The 17,810-nt window shown below is 37.9% G+C and overlaps 1 protein-coding gene across 1 annotated transcript in view; it reads left to right on the top strand.

Annotated features, from left to right (window-relative positions):
- Nucleotides 1-12,878, top strand: part of eipr1 (EARP complex and GARP complex interacting protein 1) — a 100,218-nt gene extending 87,340 nt beyond the window's left edge. The window contains exons 7-10 of the mRNA XM_079833226.1: nt 625-792; nt 6,619-6,786; nt 9,464-9,643; nt 9,742-12,878. Coding sequence (XP_079689352.1) covers nt 625-792; nt 6,619-6,786; nt 9,464-9,638 — 511 coding nt within the window. The 3' untranslated portion in view covers nt 9,639-9,643; nt 9,742-12,878. The remainder of the gene's footprint in view (nt 1-624; nt 793-6,618; nt 6,787-9,463; nt 9,644-9,741) is intronic.
- Nucleotides 12,879-17,810: the final 4,932 nt, after the last annotated feature.

Genomic DNA, 17,810 nt, shown 5'->3' with positions numbered 1-17,810 from the left:
ATTAATATCATCTGCTATTGATTTAATATTCCCAATCCATAAAACGGGACTCTCAACGTTAATGTCGTTCCCCAGCGGCTTCATGAATGGAGACTTAATTGAAGCTCAATGCACTCTCTCATGTCAAATATTTCACTTCCTGTTTTAATGAGATTTTTAATTAGCATGTTAATTGTCTAATGAGTGTGTGGCAAGATAGCCGGCTAATGGGAGTAGAGAAATCCAGACGTGATGGTGTAGTAATATGTCTGGACTGCGTTTAGTCCATACAGATGAGCCCGAGGTCGTCTAAAGCACAGCCATCCACACACACACACACACACACACACACACACACACGCACTCACACAGCACCTTTACAATCAAATCCAGCCTAGGAAGTCGTCACCTTGCGAAAGGACGCAAGTAGCTTGTGCTTTATGGCTTGTCACACTTTTATACGACGCGTGATGGAGGTTTGACCTTCAGACCCAGACGCTCAGGCTGCTTTTGATTCACGAGAAGCACTCCATCCTTATCTCCGGCTTTCCCACTCTCTCTGTTGTTCTCTCCATCGCTCACACTCAGTCTCTGCGTTGCTTACATTGCTCTGAGGGTGTGATCTGATGTTCTTGTTGTTCACAGTCAGATCTACTGCATTGAGAATGCTCACGGGCAGCTGGTGCGTGACTTGGACTTCAACCCCAACAAGCAGTATTACCTGGCCAGCTGTGGCGACGACTGTAAAGTCAAGTTCTGGGACGTGCGTCACATCAACGAGCCCGTCAAGAGTCTGGAGGAGCACTCTCACTGGTTAGACACACACAAACACTCAAACACACAAGTCTGAAAATGTACACTTACACTACCAGTCAAAATTTTGGAATAATTACGAATTAAAGCAGCACTAGGTAGGTTTTGCTCTCGGGGTCCCCCTTCAGTTGGGAAACAGTATTGACCTCTACTACTGACGTAAACTCTGTCATCATCCTACATCAGGGGATGCATCGCACATGCATTTATTGACATGACAACCATGATAGCCCTGAACACTGCAGGAGTTCACATGCAGGTGTTCTGCTCATAGATGGTTCTGCTTGTGTCGCGTGTGAAATGTCTTCATCCCAGGTACAGTGGCATATGTTTCAGCATGTCATCTGAATATCATTTCATGGGTTTTAATTTTTTTCAAACGCCAAATGATCGCGATGCTCACGTTTACAAGCCAGCGTCATAATAGTAGCCTAGTCTATTGGTTCCCGTTTTACAGAATCTATATGATACTTCAATTCAATATTTGAGTGGTAGGTAATAACCATATATCGTCAATATTATAATATCAAGCTACCCTAGATGAATCTGCAAATTTGAAAAATCGATTTGCATTATAGTTTGAGGCAAGACAAATAAACAAATATCACAGACATGTTAGGTATCCTAAAATATGATTTTGTACGTCTTACGTATTTACTTGCAAGAATGTAGCCCCTCCTCCTTCAGCTCACGCCAACGAGCAAACGCTGGCCCAATGTTGATCCTCGTCCTGCCTTTAATCCGATCACTTTCTCGTTTCCTCTTTTTGCTTTCCTCCGACAAAACCTTTGCTTTCTTATTTGTCTGTGCTGCTTCGGCCATGACTATAACATTCGGCAAACAAATGATAGTTGGGCTCGCACGTGACGTAGATGCCGTAAAGCAGTCGAAATTTGTAGTTCTTTTTTTTCTCGGGTTACTACCCGAAACCCGAAGTTTAAAAGTACGATTAAAAACGATACAGACCCCGTCAGGCTATGGCAGACGTGTCATTCAACCTATTGTAAGTCGATGTATCATCACAAGAGTCTTGAAAATATATTATAAAGGTTGAAAAGTTACCTAGTGCTGCTTTAAAGCTGCACTATGTACATTTTTTTTCAGTAAAATATCCAAAAACCACTGTAGGCCAGTGTTATATCAGGGCTGCCAACTCTCACGCATTGGCCGTGAGACACACGCATTTGATTCGCCACATCCCCGATTTCTCACGCTGAAGTGTCAACCAGGTCGGTCAAATCCAATAATGTCTGAAAGATGAGTTTATCTATAGATTGACCTGTTGAGCCACTCGTGATCGATTAGTTAGCACTCAACGAGCACTACCGCCCACTCCGCGATGGCATTTTTGCCGCGAGTACCCTCGCGCTCGTGCGGACGCGTCGAGTATAAGCAAGGCTTCAGAGCGTTTCTGTTCAAAATGCTGCGTGCTCCATCACTGCATGTGCTGTGAGTTACCATTTTTAGACTAAAACTTGCATCTTGTTCACATATTTTTGTTTTTAAGATGGAAAATTGACAGGCTTGTGCTGCAGTTCAATGGCTGTTTTCTACGGTGGCCCAGTAGTGCACAACACAACGAAATTTAAAAAGCATACATAAGTTCACAACACAACAAAATAAATCCACAACACAACGGAATGAAACCACAACACAACGAAATCAAGCCACAACACAAAGAAAAATCCACAACACAACGAAATCAAGCCACAACACAACGAAAAATCCACAACACAACGAAATAGCCACAACACAACGGAAATGCTCCCAACCACTCGGGGGCACTCGGAGCGCTGTAAAGTTGCCACTGTTCTATAGAGTTGGCAATCTTACAAAGAAATCAATACCACAATTAGTTTCAACAGTATGTAGGCTAACCATTGTTTATCTATATGAAATATTAATTTTAAATCACATCACCTACATGCATTATAGCTGCATATTTATGCTCGAGAATGCTTTGACCCGATACCACGGCGCTAAGGCAACGTCTGCCAATTCCACCAATTGGTTGAAATGTATAATTTGTATGAATTAAAATTACTTTTTAACATTTAAAAACAGACATGTTAAAATTCCACAGCTTGATTGTATTGGTAAAATTGACTTAATAATGCACAACACAACATTGGAATTTGAAAATTAAAAAAAAAAAGTTAATTTAATTCATACAAATTATTTCAACTTGGTGGAATTGGCAGACGCTCCCTTAGCGCCGAGGCAGCGGGTCAAAGCGTTCTCGAGTATAAATATGCAGCTATTATGCACGTAAGTGATTTTTAATTGATATTTCATGTCGATATACAACTGCACACTTAAAACTGATCGTAGTGTTTAAATATTTGTAAGATTGGCGAATCTATATAGAACAATGCAAGGAAAACTAACTTTAGCGCACTCCGAGAGTCCCCTAGTGGTTGGGAGCATTTCCGTTGTGTTGTGGCTATTTCGTTGTGTTGTGGATTTTTTGTTGTGTTGTGGATTTTTCTTTGTGTTGCGGCTTGACTTCGTTGTGTTGTGTCTTGATTTCGTTGTGTTGTGTCTTGATTTTGTTGTGTTGTGGATTTATTTCGTTGTGTTGTGAACTTGTGTATGCTTTTTAAATTTCGTTGTGTTGTGCACTACTGGGCCACCGTAGTTTTCCCCTCCAGGGCTCCGCGACAGTCACATGACTGAAAACTAGGAATATAACCAAAGAAAGATCACACCTGCTTTTAAACCATAAAAAATCTGTTTTATAGCTTCATGCTTTCTTTTTCTATCAACAAAAAGCAACATTTTGAGTGAAAAGATGTTTCAGTCAAAGACTTCGTCCGGGTAGGATTCGGAACGATGATCAAACACAGATGGAGTAGATGGAGTCCTTTAACACCCCAAAGCTTCACAGTCCTAGAGCTCGTCCTGGGGCAACATCTCATTCAGTCACAGTGACATTAGGCAGTTTTGATTTATATGATGTTTGATGTTGGTGATCACGTTATTTTACATATGCATATGATAACATATGATATTGCATGCTTCTGCTTCTTCTTCGCCTGTGTTTTGATCAGGAGATGTGTCATAAGCCCTATTCGGACGGGATTAGTTTAACATGGGGAGGTGGGGGTAAAGTAATTATTACCTGAGGTTCCCTGTGATTTTAGTCCCGTCCGAATGTGCCATCTCGGTAATCATTACGGACAATGTCAGTAAAGATTACGGAGACTTTTACATTCTGTAAAAAGGACCGGAAAAATGACCTTGGGTAATACTAATCCCGTCCGAATAGACCCGCTGTAAAAATGTACGGTAAAATTCCGTCATTTACTGTTTAGAAGTAGTTTTTGGCGCGTTTTGCAAGCATGGAGCCGCTTCAAACAGCACTCGGTTGCGTTGTAGGTGGTGGGACAACTCTATGGCAAACCTCCAGTATTTTCCGCATACCATTTAAAGCAAAAAGAAGATTGAAAGCACTTATTAGAGGCACAACACTTCTTTTAGCATTTACATTAGAATATTTTTTAATATTCATATAATATAAAAATGTTATTTAAGATTTTTTTAATATTCCGAGATTAAACACAGCGTTTCCTCCCTGCTCCAGGTTCGCGTTTTTCTTGTTGGCGTGTTTGCTCGTGTGATAACAGGAAGCAACGTCATACGACAAGGAGGTTACTGTGGTGCATAAAGCGAGTTACCCCTCCCACTTCTGCTAGTTTTACTGAGATGTCTTATCCCGTGCGAATTGGCCATTAACATTACAGACGTCCTGAGGTAAAATTACTTTACCCCCACCTCCCTATGTTAAACGAATCCCGTCCGAATAGGGCTATAGCGCCCCCTACCGTATAACAGTGAAAACAGGGAAATCCGTTAAAACGAGTCAGTGGCGATTTTGAAAGTCTCTTCTGCTCACCAAGGCTGCATTTATTTGATCAAAAAACCTGTATATTTATATTCAAGTTTTAAATATTAGTATTTAAAAGTTCTGTTTTCATATAGCCTGTATTTTTAAATTATTGTACATGTATCGTTAGTGTCACATGATCCTTCAGAAATCATTCTGATATGATGATTTGATACTCAGTTGGGTTTTTTTTTTGATACTCAGATGTGATTTTTTTCTGAGATTCTTTGAGTTTGAATAAAGAGCATGTCAATATAAATATAAGTATTGAAATATAAATATTTTAATACATTTAACACATTCTTGGTAAAAACATGCATTAATAATAATAATAATACTTTCCTCAGTGTTGTATCAAAGTTTCCATAGCAAAAACTTGATAGAGCTGTTTATAATAAACTTCTTATTAACGATGTTGAAAACCATTTTGCTGATTAATATTTTAGTTTCATGAGAAACAATATTTTAGTTTTCTTTCAGAAAAAAATATTCTAATATGCTGATTTGGTATATTATATAGATTATACATATATTGGCTTATTAAATAAATACACTACTGTGTTTTTTTCTTTTCTTTTCTTTTTAAAGAAATAAATTAATACTTTTATTCCAGAAGGATGCATTAAATTGATCAAGATAATTTATAATGTTACAAAAGGTTTTTTTTTTTTAACTTCCTATTCATCAAAGAATCCTGAAAAAACAAATATTATACTACACAAATATTATAGTAGCAAAATAACAAAAATAAACAGCACAAAAAAACCCCCATATTAGAATGATTTCTGAAGAAATGCAGCTTTGATCACAGGAATAAATGACATTTTACAATATATAAAAGTTATTTTAAACTATAATAATATTTCACAATATTACTGTATTTTTGATCAAATAAATGCAGCCTCGGTGAGCAGAAGAGTCTTACCGACCTCAAACATTTGAATGGTAGAGTGTTCATTTGATTATATATACAGTGTGTGTGTGTTTTAAAAAATGTATTTAGTTTTACACACCAAACGGAATCAAATCTGTCAAAATATTAGACTGTGTTCAGTGTTAGTAGTTGAAATGCCTCAGGCTGTGTGTGAGATCTCTATTAATCAGCCATTATATGACTCACCTTTGCAGCCACATTCATAATTGTATTTTAGTCACATCAAAGATAATCGTCTTTTTCATGAGGTTTGAGGCTTGTGATCTTTCACATCTTTCTTGAAGTCAAAACCTGCCGTCCTGTGCTATTTTATCCGCGCGTGTCAGGTTTCAACACGGTTATCTTAAATGCTAAAGACAGTATTTTAATTAGTGCGTGTGTATCTGTGCTCTTACATCTTGCTGATGCTGTAGCTGTGTGTTACAGTGCTCAAGGGTGTGTTAGCTGGTTTTAGCTCACTGCGGATCTATTTCAGTGTGTGTGTGATTGTGCGAGAGTAGGTGTGAGTCACTGGATATAATTGCCTGAGAATGGCGCGTATCTCTTTCTGCTCGCGCACACAACCAATCAAGGCATGATAGCGTGTCAGCCGCAGGATGCTATCTCTTAAAGATAGAGGCATGGAATCAATCAGAGCTGTTTTGATCCTATTTAGATAGGTAAGAGCCACAACAACAACATCCCGCACATGTTTCTCGTTTCTCGTGTTTGCAGCGACAGGGGTTCGGCTAAGCCGCGGGCTGGGAGGTATTAGGGAATATTTCGGGATGGGAGACAGATTAGTTAGGGAGAAGTCTTGACTGAGCCAGATTTTTACTGCTGACAGCTGAGTTATCCTCCCACAATCCCTGGCTATGAGGGCTCGGATCCTTTTCTGAGCCGTGCCCGAGGCTTATGTAGACGGAGGAAGAGAAACGAGAAATAAGTCGGCGGCGAGCCGGAAAAGTGAGGCCGTGTTTGAAGATGAGGATGTCACGCTGTGGTTTGTGCTGTGCTGGTGTTTCAGGGTGTGGAGTGTGAGGTACAATCATTCCCACGACCAGCTGCTGCTCACGGGCAGCAGTGACAGCAGGGTCATCCTGTCCAACATGGTGTCCATCTCCTCAGAGCCGTTCGGGCACCTGGTGGACGACGATGACCTCAGTGACAACGAGGACAACCAGCAGGAAGACAAGTACACGCCCCTTTCTCTTACTGTACTGACGTGCATTCATTACATTACATTCAGTTTAGTTCAGTAGTTTTGAGCCCTGTTTAATTCAATAAAGTCAAACGAATTACATTTGTTCTATTTAATTGAGTTTTGTTCATTTCAATCCAGTTCAGTATTGATCAGTTCAGTTCAATCTAGCTCAATTTCAGTTAAAATCCAGGAAATATGTTTGTTCTTTTGAATCCAGTTCAGTACAATTCTATTCAATTCGGGTCATTTCAATCCAGTTTTGTACAATTTAGTTCAGTTCATTCTAGCTCAGTATCTTTCAGTCCAGTTTGATTCAGTTAAAATCCAGGAAATATGTTTGTTCTTTTAAATCTAGTTCAGGACAATTCTATTCAATTCAGTTCATTTCAATCCAGTTCAATATTGATCGGTTCAGTTCAATTTTAGTAAAATTCCAGGAAATATGTTTGTTCTTTTCAATCAAGTTCAGTACAATTCTATTCAATTCGGGTCATTTCAATCCAGTTTTGTACAATTTAGTTCAGTTCATTCTAGCTCAGTATCTTTCAGTCCAGTTTGATTCAGTTAAAATCCAGAAAATATGTTTGTTCTTTTGAATCAAGTTCTAAATTAGTTTAGTTCATTCTAGCTCAATATATATCAGTCCAGTTTGATTCAGTTAAAATCCAGGAAATATGTTTGTTCTTTTAAATAAAGTTCAGGACAATTCTATTCAATTTTGTTTATTTCAGTCCAGTTCGGTTCAATTCCCATTCAGTTCAATTCCAGTCCAGTCCAGTTTTATTCAGTTATGCATTTGTTCTTTTCAAATGAGTTCAGTTAAATCTAATTTAAATCTAAATAAATAAAAAAACATTTCAGTAAAAATCCAGTAAATACATTTGTTCATTTGAATTTAGTTCAGCACAATTCTCTTAATTTCAATCCAGTTCAATATTGGTCAGTTTAGTTCAATCTAGCTCAATATATTTTAGTTCAGTTTGATTCCATGAAATTAATTTATATTTTCAATTGAGTTCATTGCAATTCAATTGTATTAATTTTAACCCAGTTCAAATGAGTTTAGATCAGGTCAGTTCAGTTGAATCTAGCTCAGAATTTCTCAATCCAGTTTGATTCAGGTGATCTTCAGGAAATGCTTTTTTTAATTCTTTTAAATCGAGTTGAGGACAATTCTATTTAATTCTGTTTATTTCAATCCAGTTCAGTACAATTTAGTTCAGTTCAGTCTAGCTCAGTATATTTTAGTCCAGTTTGATTCAGTTAAAATCCAGGAAATACATGTGTTCTTTTAAATCGAGTTCAGGACTATTCTATTCAATTTTGTTTATTTCAATCCAGTTCAGTTCAATTCCAGTCTAGTCCAGTTTTATTCAGTTATGCATTTGTTCTTTTCAAATTAGTTAAAACTAATTTAAATCTAAATAAATTAAATTAATTTAGATTTTCAATTGAGTTCAGTACAATTCAATTGTATTAATTTTAACACAATTCAATAAGAGTTTAAATCAGGTCAGTTCAGTTGAATCTAGCTCAGGATTTTTCTCTAAACCTGCCACAAAATATATTTTCGAAAAAATTATTTTTGATTGAGTTCAGTACAATTCTATTAAATTTGTTTTCATTTCAATCCAGTTCAGTTCCAGTCCAGTTTGATTCATGTATGCATTTGTTCTTTTCAAATGAGTTTAGACCAATTCTATTAATTTCAATCCATTTCAGTACAATTTAGTTCAGGTCAGTTCAGTTGAATCTAGCTCAGTCCAGTTGGATTCATTTAAATTGCAGGAAATACATTTGTTCTTTTGAACTGAGTTCAGTACAATTCTTCAGTACAATTCGGTAAACTCCACATAATACATTTGTTATTTTTGATTGAGTTAGATACAATTCCATTTAATTCTTTAATTATAATTTTTTTAATCCAGTTCAATATAATTCCAGTTCAGTTTGATGAAGTTAAATTCCATGAAATCCATTTGTTCTTTTCAACTAAGTTCAGATCAATTCTATTAATTTCAGTTCAGCACAGTACAATTTAGTTCTGGGGCCGGTTGCATAAACTGCTTAGACTAGTCTTAAAAGTTAGTCGTCTATTTTTTTCTTCAAGACTGTTCTTAACTTTTTTAAGTCAGTTACATAAAAAGTTTGATTGGTCTAATTTGAATCAGAAAAGTAAGACTGATTACCTCTTGACTAATATTGCTAGTGTGTCAAATTAGTTCTTAAGACACAGTCTAAACATAATGGCTAAGTTTATGCAACTGGCCCCAGGTCAGTTTATAGTTAGTTCAGACAGTTAAGGATAGCTCAGTTTTTCCCCAGTTTGATTCAGTTAAATACCACAAAGTACATTTGTTATTTTCATTTGAATTCTATTCAATTTGGTTTATTCAGTTTATTAGTCAGGTCAGTTCAGTGAAGTATCTTTTAGTCCAGATGGATTCATAAATCGAACAAAATGCATTTTTAGTTCAGTCAGTCCGGTTAGATACAATTAAGTTCAATTCAGTCAATTCAACTTAATTTAATTACATTTTATAGAATTGAATACTATTCACTGCATCCCAATTCAGTTGAGTTTGTTTGGATTTGATTCAATTGCATTCAGTTTGTACAACAAAATGTGAACAGTGTGACTGACTCTGCTCATGTGTGTTGTGTGAAGGGGGAAAGAGCCCCTGCAGGACAGCATCATCTCCACATATGAGGAGCACGAGGACAGTGTGTATGCGGTGGAGTGGTCTGCAGCCGACCCCTGGCTGTTCGCCTCGCTCAGCTACGACGGCCGGCTGGTGATTAACAGAGTGCCCCGAGCTCTCAAATACAGCATCCTACTGTAGAGCAGGTGAGCGGCGGATTGGCGGAAAACAGGGACGTTATCGATACTATTCAACAATGAGTGTGTGAACTAACAGCAGGACGTTTTTCTCTCTCTTTTCCCAGAATGGACTCACACTCCCAGCTTCTTTGACGTCATACTGGACTGTTTGAGTTGAATAACGTCAGACGTTAATCTCATGATTTCTCAACACCTGATGATTTATTGGGCTGGTTTGCCGTGCATTAGTTCGTACGAATGCAGATATCGGTGTTTTTGCGTGTACAGTTTGGTGCTGTGGGAAATCAGAACCTTGAAGATTAATTATGATTATGTGTCTTATCATGTACGCTGTAACAAAAGCAATGCTCTGTGGAGCTGTCAGAGAGAGCCTAATTACCCCTGTATGTTTCCCACAAAACAGCTTTAATTAAAGAGCAAGATTTGATGTCCTTCTCTCCTTATCTGCCTCTCCTCTCCTCCGTCTGTAATTGCGGCGTGAGTGTTCGTTAAAGCACCTCCAGTGACAGGCTGTTTTAATTGCAGCTTGACTCTCCACATCTCGGGCTGTCAAGGGACGGCCGCGGTCCGATCCGTCAATAGCAGGGCCGGCGGAACGAGTCTCTGAATGCATAATGTCAGCACTCGGCGTCTCGAGTGGCGCGCCGGATCCTTTATGTAACGCCGGCTGTTGTCAGTGATGCTGGGAGGTTAAATGGGTTTGGAGTTTAGGGATTTTCATTTGCTCTGAATGGGTCTGTCACAAGCCATGCTGCCCCTGTTCTATTGTGAATGTGCTCATGGAGAGATTCGACTGACCCATCTGAAAGGTTGTTTATGACTTAAGCCTTCACATCCTTTGGTGAAAGTTCTGGAAGTAAAAATCATATTCATTTTCTTCACGCAGAATGTATAAACATTTAAACACAGACCCGCCGTGTGCTCTGAGATCATTCGGTGTGCATGCACTTCTGGATTGCAGAATTCCCGGTGAAGAACTACACTACCCACAATCCCAAAGAAAAATCCACCAATCAGAGAAGGCGCTGTTACTGTGGAAACAGAGTTGACAAAAGAACTCCGCACCAGACACTCAGTGCTATGAAAGTTGGTCAGGTTGGTATCCATACTCTGAAATTCACCATAAAAAATACAGTGGAAAAAAAATCACCATAATAATACAGATGGCACAATAGAAAGCTGCATGATAAATCAGTTCATCGTAAGTTACCATGGCGAAAACTCATATATAGATGGTGCACAGTCATAAACAGAAAGACAATAACACACATGACACTAAAATTAGGGATGCACGATATATTGGCCATCAGCTGATTTATGTTCATTAGGGGCCAAGCACCGAAGGTGCGAAGGCACCTATTGTATCCGTTCCCGTTCCTATTATTATTATTATTCTTTTTCCGCCATAGGAGTCTCTGGCAACCCATAGAACCGTATGGTAAAAAGTTTAAAATTGACCATGAAAATTTTACCGCCATTTTGAATTTTCCGAAAAAACTACTTTTGCGATCTCGTCCTGGACGGTTCGTCTGATTTGCACGAAAATTGAACCAGATCATCTTCAAACCATGTTGAAAAAAAAGTTATGAAATTCAAGTTGATTCGTAAAAAAATTTTCGATAAACTCGCGAACAAATTTTACGTAGCAGTTGCGAAAATACACTTAAGGCTATATCTCCACAACGCTTTATTGTATTCTAACCAAACTTGGTACATGTCATCACAAGCATGACCTGAGGCAACATGCAGTGTTTCAACGCAGTGCCACCTATTGGTCCGGAGATACAAAAATAGCCTATTTTTGCTTATAACTGCAATATACGAAACTGGTCTCTTTAGATTCAGGGCATCATGCTGAGTCATACAATACCCAATTTTCCCATATCAGCCATTTTGGGCGTCGGCCATTTTTAATTTTGTCAAAAAATGCTATATTTTACGAACGCATTAGTGTATCATTACGAAACTCAGTATGCATTCACAAAAATGCTAATAACTTTTGATTATATTAGCCTATTTTAATGAAACTGATCATAATACATTCCTTGGCTCATGCCGAGAACATGGATACCAATTTTGCCATATTTGGTCAAACTTCCTGTCCATCTTGTTATTTGCTAAAAACCTACTTTTTCAAACTCATCCTAGACTGTTTGTCTGATCTCCACCAAAATCAAATCGTATCATCTTCAGACTGTGCCGACAAAAAGTTATGGATTTTGCATCAATAGATGAAACCGCTTTTGTATACCGCAGCGACGAAGTTGAGGCATGATGCCAAAATAACTCTTGAGGCTGTATCTCTACGATGCTTTGACATATTGCCATCAAACTTTGAATGTGCCATTGTTCCCTTATTCTGACCACACCACATCAATTTCGCAACTGTGCCACCTATTGGTCAAAAGTGATAAACCATTAAATTATATTAGTGACTCTATATATTATATTTCAGTCATTTTGCCTAATCATCTTAAAATGTGTTTAATTGCTCATTGCTGCAGTTGATCTGACACATGATGTCTTGTCTTCTTCTTTGCACTTGGCCCCTGTATTGCTACTTGCAGCTATATTTTTTAATGTTACCGATATCGTCCTGATACGAGAATTTGGCCAATATATTAAAGCCGATTAATAATGGATTATTTCCTTCAGCTGAGACACTTCAGATGCGTACTGTTCGCCATGATGGGACACAAGCCTATATGACACAAGTATGTCATATAGGCTACATAAAATTATAATGAGAACATTATATTTGTGTGCTTTTATTGGTGAGACTTTTGTTTTTGTAATCAGGCTCTCAAAAATAATATAAAAATTTGGATTCAGATATATCAGTTATCGGCTTTCAAATATAAAGAATTATTGGTAATCGGTATAAGCCAAACTACATCCCTAACTAAATTAATGCAATAAACATTAACTGAATAATAGAATATGTAACACAAAACACACTAATGTACATTACTGATAACAAATATGAGAAGAAACTAAATTATTTAAATAAAAATAATCATACTGTATGGGGTGTCGTGCAGGGACTCCTGGGAATATCATTTTCATGCTAAATTATATGGTAATTCATTGTTTTTACATGCAAAAGCCATAGATTTCAAGGTATTTCATAGAAAAATTATATATAATGTCTTAAAGCATTTACAATTTACAATACATTTTTGTACAGTGTATTAGTTTTTTAAATTGCTTACACACAATTTCTTGAAACTACTCACAAACCAAAAAAAAAAAAACTTTTTAACTCTTCTAAACATTTTTTTTTTTGCGCAGTAACTCTACACACAAACCATCAATTGATTAGCCATAAACGCGTCACAGATGTGAAAAATCCACTACTACTCAAAGCCACTACTCTTGTGTCTTTTACTTGTTCAGTTTGCAGTTGAGTGTAGACTATGTGCACATATACATTGTATACAGTATGTATGCACAGTTGATGAACTTCAACAACTGAACTGACTTGAGCTGAATAATGACACTATTGGCTTGTTAGAGCCAATAGCTCCGCCCTCCTACGTACTTCCGCTCAATTGTCATTTTCCTTCAGTTCTCCGTCTGGGACTGCGGTATAATCTTAGGTTTTCTCCGAACAAATTTTTACCGGTCCAATCAGCGAACAGAGGGAGTGGCTGAGAATGATGACGTTGATATTGATGTAGTTTTGCCATTGTTTTTCATTTGATACAGCAACAGTTCACGGGATGAGTTTATTCACTCATAAAGGAGATATTCCACCCAAAATACTAATATGGCTTTCTTCAGATTAACACAAACAACGATTTTGAGAAAAATGATCCATCCCTGTGAGTTCATATAATGCATGTGAGTGGGTGGCCAGATGCCGGTGCACCAAAAAGCACAGCCGTCGTGACGGTAATCCATACGACCTCAGTGGATGAATCAATGTCTTCTGATGCCAAACGATCGGCGGCTGCGTAAGAAAAAATACTCATTTAAAAAACGTTACTTCCAGCCAACTCTCCAAAATGACTGGTAGTTGCTCTTCTCTGAGCAGAACACACTGTAGGACAGTCTGCATGCAGTGCAAGGAATCGCACAGGCATTCATCTGTGTGTCGTAGTTCAGTGAAATAATTATTAGAGCGCTATCTCTGTCTGTTTCCAGTGGTGTATATTTGTATCTGTCGTATTTAAATACTGTTAAATCTATTGAATACATTCAATATTAAAACCACAGGGTCACTGTTGGGAGGTTCCCAGAGGGCCTAGCCAAAATTGGATTCAGCTGCTCGCAAATGAATTAAATGAAATGTAATCTCTTGTGCACGAGAGCGGCCCTTGGGGAGCCCAGGTGATGATTACCTTCACAAGAGCTCTGATTAGCATTCAGAAATAAACCCCAGCAAATGAAAAGAACGCACAAACAGAGGGAACGATCGGAGGGATGGGAAAGGGCTGGTTGGGAATGAGTAATCGGAGGCTATTGGGATGGCCTTGGGAATGTTTCTGAACTCTCAGTGTTTCTCTATTTGTGGAAACCTCACGGGGAAGATTCTTTCATATAACTCTCGCTGCGCGGCTGCTTTCCTCAGCTTACGTCTCTTTCTCCGATTATTTGCATTTCAAAAGCGTTGAATGTGTTTGAATCCATTGCTCGAGTTGAGTTGTGTCCTGCTGTGTTTGGATAATGGTTCTGGCTCAGAATCACACAATGGCATTGTTCTAATAAAGGCTTTTGTTCCACAGCTACACCAACTCAAAAGTTTGGGGTCGGTAAGATTTTGTTTTACCTCTTATGCTCTGGGGCCATTTTGGGGGATTTCCGCCTGGATTTGGCCTTGTCAAATTGAAAAGCTTCCCGTACACACATACAGTGTCTCTAAATGCACAATTCTGGTGTAATTTTACAGGAAACCCTTTGAAGTTTCATAAAACACTGCTAAAAGTGATAAACATGTAAATATATGTTGTCTGAGCTGTAATAACCCCCCTAAAAAAAAGAGGCGCTTTTTGATTTTTCTGTTATAAATTCAGTTTTGAAAGTGTGTAACTAGCACCCTAGTGCTCTAGCACCCTGCAGACAGTTTGGGCTCTTTCCACTAGACTCCAGAAAATACTGGAAAAATGTTTTGTCTGCATCATGTATGCAAGATATGTTCGAATGGATCTTAATGGAGGAATATTACCTTTTTATGTAATTACCCCATACCCACATACAGTGGTATAAATGCAATATCCCAGCGTCATTAAAATATTTTTTCCAGTGTTTGCTGACATATGAAACAGCCAAAACTGTCTGCAGGGTGCTAGAACACACAGAGCCTGAGATATACACTTTCAAATGTATTTATAACCACAAAAAAAAGAATTGTATTTAGTTTCTTTATATTTTATATGTTTATTACATCACACACAACATATACTATAATATGTATCACTTTCAGAAGTGTTTTATGTAATTTCAGGATTTTCTGTAAAATGACACAGGGATATTGCATTTATACCACTGTATATGGGTGGGGGGGGTGGAAATTACATAAAAAGGTCATATTCCTCCCTTCAGAACCATTTGAATAAATCTTGCATATATGATCCAGACAAAATTCAGAATCTAGTGGAAACAGCCCAAACTGTCTGTAGTTTCAAAAATGAATTTCAGTCAGGTCCACTTAAGTCAAAACACCATAGACAAACTTTTAGTCAACTTTTTATTGGCATATTTTGCAAATTTACATTTGGCGGTATGGCTCTGTTCTAAATTCCCCATCCTTTTCATGAGCTCCATGAAAAGCCAAGACAGGGAACAGCAGCAGATTCTGGGAGTGGGGACAACCTCCCATTTTAAACTGGGAGGGCAGCGAAATCCCCCATTTAGAACAGAATATGCATAGATGACAACAGAATGACATTGATTACGTTAAACACAGTTTAAGGAGGAGCTGGGGAGGAGGTGGGTTGCAAAAGCAGCGTGCAGCAGAAGCGTCCAAGCAGGCAGATGGAAGTGAAGCTATGCTTAAGCAAGACGCCTTGTTTGAGAGTTGCCAATTGAGTGCATAGGAATCGAATCAGCTGATAGGGGCGGAGTTAGAATTTTTCCAATCAGCTTATAGCGGAGCTTGACTACGTGGCCTGCCGATATAACGCAGTATGCTCAATTTATAACCAACAAATCAAAAAGCGCCTCTTTTTTGGGGGGGTTATTACAGCTCAGACAACACATACTTACATGTTTATCCCTTTTAGCAGTGGTTTATGTAACAGTGGGTTTCCTGTAAAATGACACCAGTATTGTGTATTTAGAGACACTGTATGTGTGTATGGGAAGCTTTTCAATTTGGGTCGGCCAAATCCAGGCGGAAATGGAGTAATTTAGTGTAAATAAGTTACTGTGTGTAAAACAAATTGATGCCAAAGTGATGCATATCTCCAGAAAGCAGAGACTCTAAGCTTTCAAACGGTACCACATATGAGGTCAGAGCTCCTCCACAGACATTTAACATTTAAAGTATACACTTGATGATATTACGCCGGACCCTGATCAGGGTCTGCAGAGTTTTTGAAAGTCTCTGAAAGGCTGGATTTATTTGATCGAAAATACAGTAATATTGTGAAATATCATTACAATTTAAAATAACTGTTTTCTATTTTAATACATTTTAAAATGCAATTTATTTCTGTAATGCAAAGCTGAATTTTCAGCATCCGAAAGACTTTCGAACAGAAATTGTTGCCATGGTCTATTTGAACACAGATTATGAGTGTTCTTAAATCCATTGCATTTGTGTTGGTTTAAATGGTCAACTGAACAAAGGCATGACACACACACACACACACACCAGCTGTCTATCTCTTCATGTTTCACCTTGCTCCCTGAGTGAAGGACAATACAGTGCAGACAAGTAATGAGAGCAGGCACTCGTGTCATTAAATGTCTACTGTCTCATAGTTGCTTTCAGGCTAAGCACCATTTTTTAGGAAATAACTTTCTCCAATCTTAGTTTCATGTGAGATTGGGGCAGGGCTATCTGTCTGTTTGACTGGGCCACATGGAGCATTTTTAGTGTTTGAATTAAAATGTAATTATTTTTGCAATTCCAGTTGGTGCCACTCTTGGAGCTGAAAGGACTCTCAGATGCTTTAAAGGAGACCGATTATGCAAAATGCACCTTTATAAGGTTTGAACACCGATGTGTGTCCGCAGTGTGTGAACAGACTATAATGGTAAATTCCTCTCGCTCTTTTTTTTATATAATTCTCATAAACATACATGAAAATCCCTCACCTTTCGGCGAAATTCGCCGTTTTGAAACCGAAATAGGTGACCTACGTGAATTGTGTAGATTCGAGAGAACATTTTTTTGGGGGGAGGGGGTTCATATTCAGTGAACTGCGAAGAGGTGCCAGAAGGGAGCGTGAGATTCAGTGAACTATATAATATAAGCGCGAGTCTGCAGGCATACATTTATTCATTCTCAGTGTTGAGCAACGTAGCCTGCATGTGTTACGTTATTGTATTAATAATAACTAAAGTACCCAATTATGTTACATATTTATTTTGTATGAAAACTAGCGCGTTAGTTACTTATGGATTAGTGCTGCGCGAGCTGTCTCTCACAAACACAGGCGCGCGCGCACACAGATATAAGATAATTGTAAAATGAAAATTGACGGAAAGTTTAAATTTTTTTCTTGCTTGTGTTTTTTTCCTGTCAAAATATCAGAAAGCATTTTGTATTATCCATCCGTGTTTTTAAAATGAGTTAAATGACGGACGTTTTACTGTTAACACAGCCCTCATTACATGTCGGATTCGTCTAAATTATACTTGATATTCTTTTTAGAAGAAGTGATTCGTTTTGCTATTATTTTACTCCTGTCCATTCATTGTCAACTGTTTTCTATAAATATGTTTGTACTGGCTAACATTTATTCAGCTAATGCATGTCCTGTTTAAAATGTAGGCCTACAATGTTCAAATGCAAAGACAGCACGTCACAAATAGAAGCCCTTTTCCCTGTGGTATTTAGTATCATATTAGGATATTGAAATAATAAATTAAGTAGCCTATCTTAAATGTACACACAATGTTCCTTAGTTGTTGTTTTTTACTGTTTCTTAATTTTAGACTAGTTGACCAGCACACATTATATGCAACCTCTCCCCAGGTTGGCAAAAAAAGCATCTCAAAATGC

Source organism: Gobio gobio, assembly GCF_949357685.1.
Source record: "Gobio gobio genome assembly, chromosome: 13".
NCBI lineage: Eukaryota > Metazoa > Chordata > Actinopteri > Cypriniformes > Gobionidae > Gobio > Gobio gobio.
The sequence above is the reverse complement of the archived record's forward strand: the minus strand, read 5'-3'. Positions and strand labels throughout refer to the sequence as shown.